An 11788-nucleotide genomic window follows, 5' to 3' on the forward strand; every position below is an offset into this window, starting at 1 on the left:
TGCAAGTGATTTAATTAGACTTTATTTAATACTTTAAATTAATTGTAAAAAATATAAAAAAATCACGATTTTTTCATCCCTAACCAAACACGGCGCAGGCAAGGGTGGCAAGGGTCTTGCTAATTTACGGTCGACCGTACGGGAGGAGTCCGTGCGGTCGATTTTCCGACTGCTACTTTTTTTCTATTTTTAGTAATTTTTTGTCGTTTTGTGATAAAAAAATTTTCTGAAAAAATTTTCAAAGGGAGAAAATGAGGAAGCGAAAAAAAATTGATGAAAAAAATTTGGAAGAAAAAAATTCAAAGAACAAACAAAATAAAATTTAAGGAGAAACTTTTACATTAAAAACAAAAAAACTTTGAAATTTTTTTTACATCCAAACAAAAAAAGGCTCTGAAAAAAATTCATCCAAAATTAGAAAAAAATTTTGAAAAAAACCTACGCGCGGCGCCGCCTCCCCGCCGCTCCACCGCCGCGGCCCTGCCCGGGCGCGCTGCTGCCGCCGCGGCCGCGGATCCGGCGCCATTGGCCGGGCCACCGCGCCGCCACCGGCCCGCTGCCACACCATCCGCGTGTGAATCGAGCCCCACCTCCCCGTCGCATCCGCCATGTTGCTGGATCTAGAAAAAAGAGAGAGAGAGCGAGATGAAGGGGAAGGGAATGGAGGGGGTCGCGCCGCTGGAAAAAGATGGGGGAGGAGTCACGTGGTGTGTGAGATCCGTCACATGAGATCGACCGTGACTTTAGATGAAAGCGATCACCCGGAAATTCATCATCCCGCGCAAGCAACCCGCAGGCCGTGGGGCTTCCTCTTCGCTTCGGTCTCCCCACTCCCAGTCTCCACAAGGCCTCACGGCCCCGTTCGGTTGAGATAAAAATCGCTGGCTGGTCTGGGCTGATGGCCGGAATGCACAATAAAAGTTGAAATTTATTGTTCGTGCTGGATGGAGCTGAAGAAATTGACCGAAGGAGATAACGGCTGCACATGATCTGCCGAACCACCGGCTGCCCAGCGTTCCATTCCCAGCCCAGCGCCGTCTTTTTAGCTCAGCCGAACGGGCCCACGTCGCCTGACGCCCACAGTATTCCCCCAACTGACATCATGGACCCACACACCGACCAACCTGTCAGCCACGGACGCGTAGTTTCCCAACCACTTGCCACTGCGCACGTGGCATGGAGCGGCGGGTCCATGTGCGGAGCAGGAGGACCCACCTGGCAGGTGGCCTTCCGTCCAGTACTCTCCCTCCCTCTCTCTCCGATTTTCTCCCCCGCTGTCAGTCTCACTCCTCGCTCTCTCTCTCGCCTCGCCTCGCCGCCGGCGACGAGCTCGAGCTCGAGCTTCTTCCTCGTCTCGCCGACGACGGCGGCGTTATGGAGCCCATGAACGTAGACAACGGCGGCTGCGGCGGCCTTGACGCGCAGATCGAGCAGCTGATGCAGTGCCGCCCGCTCGCCGAGCAGGAGGTGAGATCCAGCTCAGCTATGTCCCGTTTCCATTCGGGTTTCCGGTACGCTCGGTGGCGATTTTGCTCCGCGATCTGGTGAATGCTGATTTTTTTTCGATCTGTCGCGAGGGCATGCCTAGGGTTTCTCGCCGGCCCTTGGTATCACTCTTTGGGTTGGAAGTGTGATCCGACGATTTGATGGCTTTTTTAACCTCTTTTAGTGTCTGGTGATTCGGTGGCATGGAGGGATGATATGGTGTGTAGTTTGTGGCTGGCGAGTGCAGCTTCGAATCAATGAATCATTCCGGTGCTTGTATTCAGATTTGGTTTTGTTAGTAGTAGATCTCTTTTAATTCTAGCAGAAAAGTAAAAATGGAAAATTGTGATTATTGTAATCTGCCAATATTAATCACCACATTCAAATTCAATAGTGACGGTTAGAGTGTGATGGTACGTGTGCACATTGGGTCGATGTATGTATGCATGCTATGAGTCCGCTTGACCAAAAGCAGGAATATTTGGTGCATGTTGATGTTCTAACATTCTTGGAATCGCCATAACGGGTCCCCACATGTTTCAGGTTAAGTCACTGTGCGAGAAGGCCAAGGAGATATTGATGGAGGAAAGCAATGTTCAGGTATGACATGCTGGCAGTTCGCCCCTCACTGTTGGGCTCTGCATCTTTCACTATGGATAGATGCAAGAGGATATCTATCTTGCTGGTTCCAAAGTTTGTTTGAACAATGTTGGATAGGTTTTTACCATTGCATTTGAGCAACATCATTTTTTATAGTGTTGCTCCATTTTGGTTGGCATTTTTTTGTGGTTGTTTGTATCAAGGGTGTTAATATTAAAGAGTCTTCACATTTCAGTGCTTTCATTTTGATTCATGTTCCTGGTAGAACACTACACTGACAATTGAAATAGACATAGTGATAACGTTTTCCTCCTGTCTCATTCCATTTCATCTCCTCAATCATTAGCTTCTATTGTACGTACTAAATGGAACAGATATTTTTCAAATGGCTACCAGATTATGCGTGCATTATGGTATGAAGGCTTCCTAGAAGTGTTTGCAATTTAATTTGTTCTGTACTTTTGTGAGGCTACAAGTATTTGAGTTTAAGCTTTTGTAACTTTCGCATGCAGCCTGTCAAGAGTCCAGTGACGATATGTGGTGATATACATGGACAATTTCATGATCTTGTAGAGCTTTTTCGGATCGGCGGAAAGGTACCAACTATGTTAACTGAGCTTTGCTTCCTTTTAATTTCCTGGAAGAACTTCGTGCCCAATACTGAAGGCATCCATTCCATCCTCTACCCTACCAGTTTTATTCTCTTCTGTTTCCAGTGTCCAGATACCAATTACTTATTTATGGGGGATTACGTGGACCGTGGCTACTATTCTGTTGAGACTGTCACTGTAAGAAATAAACTACTATTTTCTTGTTGAGTTCTTTTAACTGTAGTTTTGCAGAATTATCTAGTTTCACATGTAGTTGAGACTGCAAAAAGAAAAATCTGGTTTCTGCAGTTACACTTTCACACATTTCTTGTGAACTTATATTTGACCACATATTCTGTGTAAGCCTAACATATTGACGTGGTTTTTCTTATCCAGCTGCTAGTAGCACTGAAAGTGCGCCACCCACATCGAATTACGATCCTCCGTGGGAACCATGAAAGTCGGCAGGTACCGTTAAACATTATTTTCCTGATTCTTATGCATGTGCCTTTTTGTCTACCATTACCTGAAACTAATTGAGATCAGAGGAAATTACCTAGTTTTTAGAAATTAGATATTATTTTCCTGTTCAGCACAGTATTTGCTTTGTTGCAATTTAGATGCCATCCATCTTAATAGTAGAATTGTTGTGTTTTCTGTTTCAAACTGAAACTCTTTTTTAATTGTGGTTGCAGATCACACAGGTGTATGGATTCTACGACGAATGCCTGCGAAAGTGAGTTTGTTTAGATGCTTAAAGTTCAACTTAATTTGAGGTCTAGCATGTTCCTATGTTATCAATACCTGTGTGAGAAGATCTGTGCATTTTTTTTATCATAGTTCTCTGTTAGCTTCAGATTTATTTTCATACTCAAACATATAGTTGTCCCAATTTTTGTCACATACACGGAATCTCTGGCATCGTATGCCTTTTCTTTTGCTGCATTAATAGGCTTCTTTAGACTGTCAGAGACTTCTTGTTCATTGTGTATACCATATGATGGTGCACTATCACTATGCTTAAGAGCTGGTGTGAAAGTTGAATGCTCCTATTGTTTGTTATCTTATATAAACTTCTTGATTCATGTGAGTTGATTGTAAGACTAATTTTTCCTGCAATCCGACAACATTTTCCTAGCTTGTCATTTCTGTTGCTAACTCTTTTGTTGCAAACCAGGTACGGCAATGCAAATGTATGGAAGACATTTACAGACCTCTTTGATTGTTTTCCTCTTACAGCTCTGGTGTGTACTCTTAAGACTGGAATCTCCTTTTTTTTTCTATGTGTCATCCTCACAATTGGCGTCATGCAAATCATAAAAGACTTGAGTGGCATCGTAGCTAAAACAATAAAATAGCTAAGTAGCTATATGATCATACTGTTTTTGCTTCACTAACTTCAGTTTTGTAGATGGCAATATGTTTATGGACTATGACTCTTTATTTAACCCATTAAAGCATGTTAAAACAGAAAATCCATAAAGTATGTATATTATACTTGAATATTCCAGGTGCTATCTTATTCATTTGTTAGCTGACTCCGGCAGCTGTAAATGAAATGCATGTGAGAACTCAGTGTTTGGCCATTAGGGTTGAAGAATATGGTACCAACTGTGTTGTGCTATGTTGCTGTCTCAGTTTGTTTTTTATACTTGCTGCTCCGTTTACTCTTGTTTTGAAGAACCAGTAATATGGGTTGTGTTGTGGTGGCTGACTGTTCTATGGAACAGAGCTTGGTTACATTGTGGTTACTGGTTAGTCTCCATTGAAAATTGAAAATATGTCGTCCTCTCTGTAACTGTATGAATTGATTGTTCGAACATTGGAAATGATGATAAATTCTGATAATGCACCAAAATTTTTGTGTTTTTGTTCTGTCTCTACAATCATAATTGATGTTTACCGTAGTACTGCACCATAAGATAGCTGTATCCCTTGCATTTTCTCAATATCATAGCATTTTCTGTCCATGGATTACTGATACTATGTTTATGTTCTGCTTGAAGGTGGAATCTGAGATTTTCTGCCTTCATGGTGGTTTATCTCCATCAATTGAAAATCTTGATAGCGTACGTAGCCTAGATCGTGTCCAAGAGGTTCCTCATGAGGGACCTATGTGTGATCTTTTATGGTCAGATCCGGATGATCGATGTGGTTGGGGTATATCTCCTCGTGGTGCTGGCTACACTTTTGGCCAGGTACACATAGTCTGGGGGGTTTTTTTAAACCTCTTTTTGCACCTTTTAAGTTCAAATTTATTCATTGATTCCTTTGTCTCTCCAGGACACATCAGAGCAGTTTAATCACACGAACAATCTCAAACTTGTAGCTCGAGCCCATCAATTAGTTATGGAAGGATATAACTGGGCTCATGTAAGCGATTAAACCTTTATATACTTATCAGCTTGAGTTTTGAGTGAGTACTTCCATGATCATGCATGATGTATTTATTTACAGGAACAAAAAGTTGTCACCATATTCAGTGCTCCAAACTATTGTTACCGATGTGGCAATATGGCATCCATTTTGGAAGTTGACGACTGCAACGGTCACACTTTTATACAGGTACTTTACCACGACATTCTTCTTTGCTACTTTCCATTTTCTTGGACTCATATTTTATGGTATCACCCTTATATGAATCTACTGTCTATTGTGGATATTAGTGTAACCATAAATGGAAAATTTTGAGTTGGCAGATAGTGCGTTTCTGAAAAGACACCTGCTGATACCTTAGACTTGTTATGATTTCCCGAATAGACTTCTTATGATGATGTGTGTACTGCAAAGTTATTGTGTATGATTGGCCAATTTGGTTTTCCCATTATTGTAGTTTGAACCAGCCCCTAGGAGAGGTGAGCCAGATGTGACCCGAAGAACACCAGATTATTTCCTTTAAGTTATCGATGTTACCGTTTTCCAGCATGTGCTGTGAGAATCGATGTCAAGATCTGCTGGATCAAGGGCCAGCCAGAAATAACAAGTGAATACCAAAGCGCTATGCAAAACTCGTGGTCCCCATTGGTCAGTGCAAGAGATATGCTCTATCCTGGAAGAGAGCAAGTGTTGCCATGTAAAGCCATGCCCGAGTTTTGAAGCCTTTCAGGTGATCGAAGGGCCATCCACTTTCTACTCTCGCCCTCCCTTTTAGGCATATTTTTACAGAGGCGTGGGATTGGCAAAAGACTGGACATCAATTTGTACTTTTGTAGCGTAAACTTGTACCAATAGGCCTGTACTAATTTGTATCATCATTCATCAATGGCAAGGCACAATCAAACTCCTTTCATCAGTAATCTAAATATTGGTAAAGATGTGCTTATAGTACATGAGCATGACTCCTTTCCCTATTAGGACTTGTATACTGTTGATTACCACAGCCTTTGTTTTTTGGAACTACACGATAATACAAGAATCAACAAGTCAACATGCATGGAAGAGATGAACAGTCGTATATCTATCCTATCTTGAATGCAAGCATGGCATGCCCACGACAACCTTAGATTTACCGCTACTGTGATTCCGTGAACCAGTTAACCTGTCAGGAGATGAAGAAACCGAACGGCAAGGCTGGTCGTCAGTCATCGGCCGTGTGGTGGCGTAACAAGATCGAGTCTGTACTCTGTACACGCCGTCGCGCATCCCTTTGCCGGCCGGCCGGCGAGGTCACACGGAGGTGCTGGCGAGCAGCTGGTTGGTGGCGACGCCCCTGCCCTTCATGACGTGCTTCCGGAGGCCCGGGATGTGGACGTTGGTGATGTAGTCCGTCCAGTCCACGCTGCGCACGTCGAAGTGGAAGCGCGCCTGCTCCGCCGCCGACATGGCCGCGAAGAGCGCCTCCGTGTTGCCGTTGTCGAAGCGGCCGCCGTAGAAGGTGTAGGGCTGGTAGATGCTGCCCAGGTGGATGGTCTGCTCGACGGACTTGGCGCAGAGATCGCGCGCCCGCTGCGAGAGCCGCTGCTCCGGCGGCGACGACGACGAGGACCGGGCGCTCCGCAGCAGCGCGTCCGTCTCCACGTAGCTGGCGAACTGTTCCATGCTGTCGAAGAGCCGCATCGGCGGCACCGGGATGGGCCGCCCCGCCGCGTCGCTGTAGGGGCACCGCGTGAAGTGCTGGAACAGGAACCGGCTCAGCTCGCCGAACACCAGCGGGTTCACCGTCGACGACGACACGTGGTACACGTGCATCCCGGGCCCCGCCGGCGCCGCGCCGCCGCCGTGCTTCGCCATCGACGCCAGCGTCGCGTTCACCACCATGTCCGCCGGTACCTGAAGAATTAATTATAATTACGAGCGACACAGATCGATCGATCGACATTGTTACTACTGACAAAAGCTTTGGCAATGTAATCCTAGCTAGTCAACATGTGCACGTATCAGCAGCAGCAGCAGCAGCTTACCACATCGAGAACGCCTTCTGGATCGGCGAGGAACCCACTCAGCTGGCCTTTGCCGTAGTAGAGGACGACAGGATCCATCATCCTGTGTGTTCATGAATTCGCCGGTGGCATCATGAGAGATAGATCATTGAGGATGCATACCTGAATATCTGATCACTGAAATTAGTTTTAGATACCTGTTCCCTTCCATCCAGCCGGGGAAGGGGTCCCTCCAGGTGCTCTCGATGACGCTGGGCCTGATGGTGACCACCGGCACCTCCCCTCGCATGCTATTGATGACCATCTCCCCCATGGCCTTGGTGAACACATAGGTGTCCTGCCAGCCATGGAGCTTTGCCCTACCAAACACAAAGAGCACAGATCAAACAAAACTAATGCCCTTTCATGTCTGCACTTGCAATCATGAATCTTGATCAGATGGTTCGACTGATCAGAAGAAGAAGAAGAAAAGGTAGACAAAAGCACTGCCCTACCTCTCCAGGCCTAGATCTTTCATTTCTTGAGCAAAAGAAGCAGAGTCACTGGAGTAGCCGAAGGCCAGCTTGATCTCTGCCTCGATGTCTAGCACGGTGCTGCCCTTATCTTCTTCTGAAGATCGTCCCAACTGATCCTTGGCTATGGTGTCTCCCATGCGAAACGGCTTCTCCAGCACCAGGCCTTGCCTCTGCCCATTCACATACGCTGTTTGGCAAACACATCAGCATTCAAACACAGTGTTGATCGAGTCCTGTAAGCTCAGGAAAGTAAAAGCAAAAAAAGGCGGGAGCTTCTAATTTCACCACAAGAACTACTCGTGTTTTGCACTCTGACCTGTCGACACTTGCAAGAAGAGCTTGAGCCGCCGGAACCGCTGCGCGAAGCTCATGATCCGGAACGGGCCCACGGTGTTGATGTCCATGGCGACATCGTACCTGCCACCAAAAGCGCAGCACACTCTCATGGCCATGGTCCATGGAATCATCGATGACTGCATGCTGAATCATGCAGATGTTGAACGTGGTGTGGCCAGGGTTCACCAAACCGGTGGGAACTGATCGGTCCGGACTGGTTCCGGTTTCGGCCGGTATCCAATCGGTCAAAATTCAAAATTTAAATTTAAATTTAAAAAATAAAAAATTCCCAAAAAATTTCTAAAAATACTTCAAGTTGCGATGAATCTAATGGTATCAAATTTTCTCAAATATTCGTTCATTTAGTATAGTTTGCGGGGATTTAAAGTTAAATCAAAAAAGAAAAAGAAAAAAATGGGACGGCCCATTAAGGCCCACCAGTCAAAACTGGTCAAACCGGCCGGTAAACCGGTTGCACGGGAGCTTTTGAATTTGGATTTGAATTCAAACCGGTCAAACTGACCGGTAAACCGGTAAAACCGGTAAAACCGGCCAGTAAATCGGTCGGAACCGGTTGTACAGGAGCTTTTGAATTTGGATTTGAATTCAACCGGTTTCCACCGGTTACCGGTCCAACCGGTCCGGTAAACCGGAACCGGTGGCCGGCGGTTTGGATTAACCGGTCGGGAAAAAAAAACCCTGGGTGTGGCACGTCACGAACCGCTCGTCGAACGTGGTGTTCGCCGCCGAGTTGATGATGATGTCGACTTGGCCGGCGATCTCGTCGGCGAGCTCGGGAGCGATGCCGATGTTGGCCTCCCTGACGTCGCCGACGACGGGAACCAGCTTCCTTGCGATGAAGCTGCTGTAGTCGTTCCCGTGGATTTCCTGCAGGCATCTGAACAACTCCGTGTCCACTACCTGCATGTACATAGCATGTGTGCAGGGGAAAAAAAACATGGTCATCATCTGGAGGAACCAGCGAGAGGAATGTTGGTTAGTGTGCGAGCTAGAAGAAGCAACTAGCGCCAGACCTCGTTTTGCAATCTCCTCAACGCTGCTTCGCTGTCCTTGGCCTTGATCAACACGTATATCTTGCCAACGTCAGGATTCGTCCTCAAAATCTTCTCGATAAGAACTGGCGCGCGCAGAATAAGAGGGGGAACGAAGATGAAACGCAGCGAGCTATAGGATTCGATCGGATGGTACATGACGGTAAGTATCACCTTTAGCAAGGAAACCGGTTGCGCCGGTGATGAGGAAGTTCTTGGCGCCGAGGAACTCCGCGACCCCAATCCCGGCGGTGTGATCCTCCGGCGACTTTCCCCCGAGACCGTGCGTTGCTGGGAAAGACGACGACGATGGCCTCGAGCCTGTACTGGACGACGACGAGCAGCACGCCAGGGTGGCATTGCCGTGCCGCCTCGACAGCAACGACGGCGGTGGGAGCAGCAGGCCGGCCCTGCCGTACTGGTGGCCGCGGCGGCGGCCTCCGGCGAAGAGGACGGCGCGGGAGAGGTTCACGCATGAACTCCCCATGGCCGCCAACAAAGAGGTGCAGGTGCGGGCTAGGTGCGCAGAGGGTAGAGAACGCGGAGCTAGCTCCGATACGCCCGGCCCGCGGTCGCAGCAGGGTAGGTGGGTGTGTGGAGTCAAGACGAGCTGCTGCTACTTCCTGCCTGTGCCTGGATCGAGACCAAGCAGCAGGGAGCCGAGCCAGTGACCTACAAGCGAATGAAGCCCCGCGAGCTGCGCTGCAAACAAAGCAGGGATCGGAGGGGCCAGCTTTAAAAGTTGGTGATGCGCCGGGAGGAAGCCACCAGCAAGCCAGGGCATCTTTGTGCCGCCGGGCGGAGGAGCAATTTATAACGCGCGCATGATGCTGATGGGGAGGTGAGGAGGGGGATCAAACGGAAAGAGAGCCTTCCGCGGGCGAGCTCTGATCCTGATGAGGCCCGCCCCGGCCGTAGGCGAGGCACGCAAAGCTCGTGCACTTCTTGGAAATTCGGTGACGCCATGGGCGATCGGTACATACGATGGTGGTAGAGACTAGCGCTTGCGTACACACAACGTACACGAGGAGGCAGACGGACGCCGCAGCAGCTATCCAGAATCCAGAATTCAGATCAGTGCTCCCGTACAGCATCATACGCCATGGCCTGCAGCGGCTGCATGCCTGCATCTTATCCCTGGTTTAAACCGGGGTTTTTACATATTTGCCACTCTTACGAATGACACACATCCGATTGCCACTTTTAAAATGTCTCTTACATATTTGCCATTGGAGATAAGTTTTACTATCGCATTTGCCATTTTCGCTGAACTGTCATGCTACGCAAGCATGCCACGCTTCCTCCCAGTCAGCAAGACCATGCAAAATGACCTTTCTGCCCCTGCCCATCTCTTGCATACCCCTAAGCCGGTCTTCTCCCTCTCTCATTTCCTTCCTTCCCCAACTCCCGTGCTGCTTGAACACTGCTCGGCGGCCAACCAGCTTGGCGGCAGCTCCTGCGCCCCTGCTGGGCGCGGAGCCCAGGTCGTTGCTGTGCTCCCAGCTAGGCGCCCCCAGCTAGGCGCCCTCAGCTCGTCCATATCTCAGCGTCCCTCAGCTATTCCAGATATCTGCGCCTAGATTTTTTTATTGCAAGTTTGGTGATGCAATGGCTAGCAGCGGTTGCCCTCCTTGATACGTTTGGGGCATGCAAAGGGCGGGGACAGGGGCATCAATTAGCGCTCGTGCTATTGCACCCAAAATACAAATTTGATTATGAGTACAGAATCGCGAAGCATAATTTTGCATTTAAGTATTCCGATTGAATAAATATGAGTAAAGGATCTATGGATGAAGATACAAAAAAGTTTATTTCCAATCGTAACTAAATCTTCTTTTGTTTTGTTTAAAAAGGAAATGGAAGCCCAATAGCTGAAAACCATGGTTTTGGTTTACTAGAACCGTCAGTATATTGTTTCAGCTCGGTGGAAACCCAACTCTTTTCCTCATGATCTCTTGAATGAAATTAGGGAACGAAGTAAGTAGATTAGATAGATATTTAGGATAATTTCTATCTCCTATTCTATAGGGATCATCTAGAAAGCAGAGAGCTTTGGTTCCATTCAGACAGAAAAGCTGACATAGATGTTAAGTGGTGAGAATATCCATAAAGGAGCCGAATGAAATCAAAATTTCATGTTCGGTTTTGAATTAGAGAAGTTAAAAAAAATAAACCAACGTCGACTATAACCCCTAGCCTTCCAAGCTAACGATGCGGGTTCGATTCCCGCTACCTGCTCCATTTTGTAGAAAAAGACTATTCTATTTGTTTGTCTAGACATGGTAGAGACTTGTATTCAACCTTTTTCGTCCACCTGTTTTCGGCCCTACAGAGCGGAGTAGAGCAGTTTGGTAGCTCACGAGGCTCATAACCTTGAGGTCACGGGTTCGATTCCCATCTCCGCACTTAGCAGTCCGTATAAACGGACTATTCTATTTGTATAGATATGGTAGAGGGCTATATCCAACTCTTTTTTTTTATTCAGCAGGCAGGCAGCAAAAAAAAAATGAAAGAAAAGCATAGCCTATCCCCTTCGAATTGGAATACCCTAGATACCAGGGCAGAGGAGCTGAGCTCAAGGAAAGAAATACTGGAATACGAATATGTGTTATCTATGCCCTCTGGGAAAACTATCTTGCTCTATCTGGTATTCCATACCAGTGCAAGGGAGGAGCTCTTTAAGAGCCCAACTCCAATAGCTATCTCTCCCTCCGCTTCGAGAAAGGTGTCTCAACTCATCAACACCTTCCTCTCTGCTTTAGCTACAGGAGCAACATGTTTGTTAACAGTTCGGAGCTCAACTCTAGGAAATAAAGACGCTCGAGCGTAAG

At 47.1% G+C, this 11788-nt stretch overlaps 2 protein-coding genes across 2 annotated transcripts; one reads left to right on the plus strand and one right to left on the minus strand.

Annotated features, from left to right (window-relative positions):
• The first annotated feature begins 1161 nt into the window (after positions 1 to 1161).
• LOC120688608 (serine/threonine-protein phosphatase PP2A-4 catalytic subunit-like) lies at positions 1162 to 6025 on the plus strand. Its single transcript, XM_039970977.1, has 11 exons — positions 1162 to 1467; positions 2029 to 2085; positions 2598 to 2681; positions 2802 to 2873; positions 3072 to 3143; positions 3371 to 3411; positions 3853 to 3919; positions 4682 to 4873; positions 4959 to 5048; positions 5133 to 5240; positions 5509 to 6025. The coding sequence occupies exons 1-11, from the start codon at positions 1177 to 1179 to the stop codon at positions 5572 to 5574; spliced, it is 1140 nt and encodes a 379-aa protein (XP_039826911.1). The 5' UTR covers positions 1162 to 1176; the 3' UTR covers positions 5575 to 6025.
• Positions 5938 to 9861, minus strand: LOC120688607 (fatty acyl-CoA reductase 2, chloroplastic-like). The gene is made up of 8 exons (XM_039970975.1): positions 9132 to 9861; positions 8940 to 9043; positions 8627 to 8826; positions 7886 to 7986; positions 7549 to 7756; positions 7252 to 7413; positions 7076 to 7157; positions 5938 to 6944 (listed from the first exon to the last, which is right to left on the minus strand). Exons 1-8 carry the CDS (start codon positions 9442 to 9444, stop codon positions 6342 to 6344), a joined length of 1773 nt encoding a protein of 590 aa, XP_039826909.1. The 5' UTR covers positions 9445 to 9861; the 3' UTR covers positions 5938 to 6341.
• Between the last annotated feature and the right edge of the window lie 1927 nt (positions 9862 to 11788).

This window comes from Panicum virgatum, chromosome 9N (genome assembly GCF_016808335.1).
Source record: "Panicum virgatum strain AP13 chromosome 9N, P.virgatum_v5, whole genome shotgun sequence".
Classification (NCBI taxonomy): domain Eukaryota; kingdom Viridiplantae; phylum Streptophyta; class Magnoliopsida; order Poales; family Poaceae; genus Panicum; species Panicum virgatum.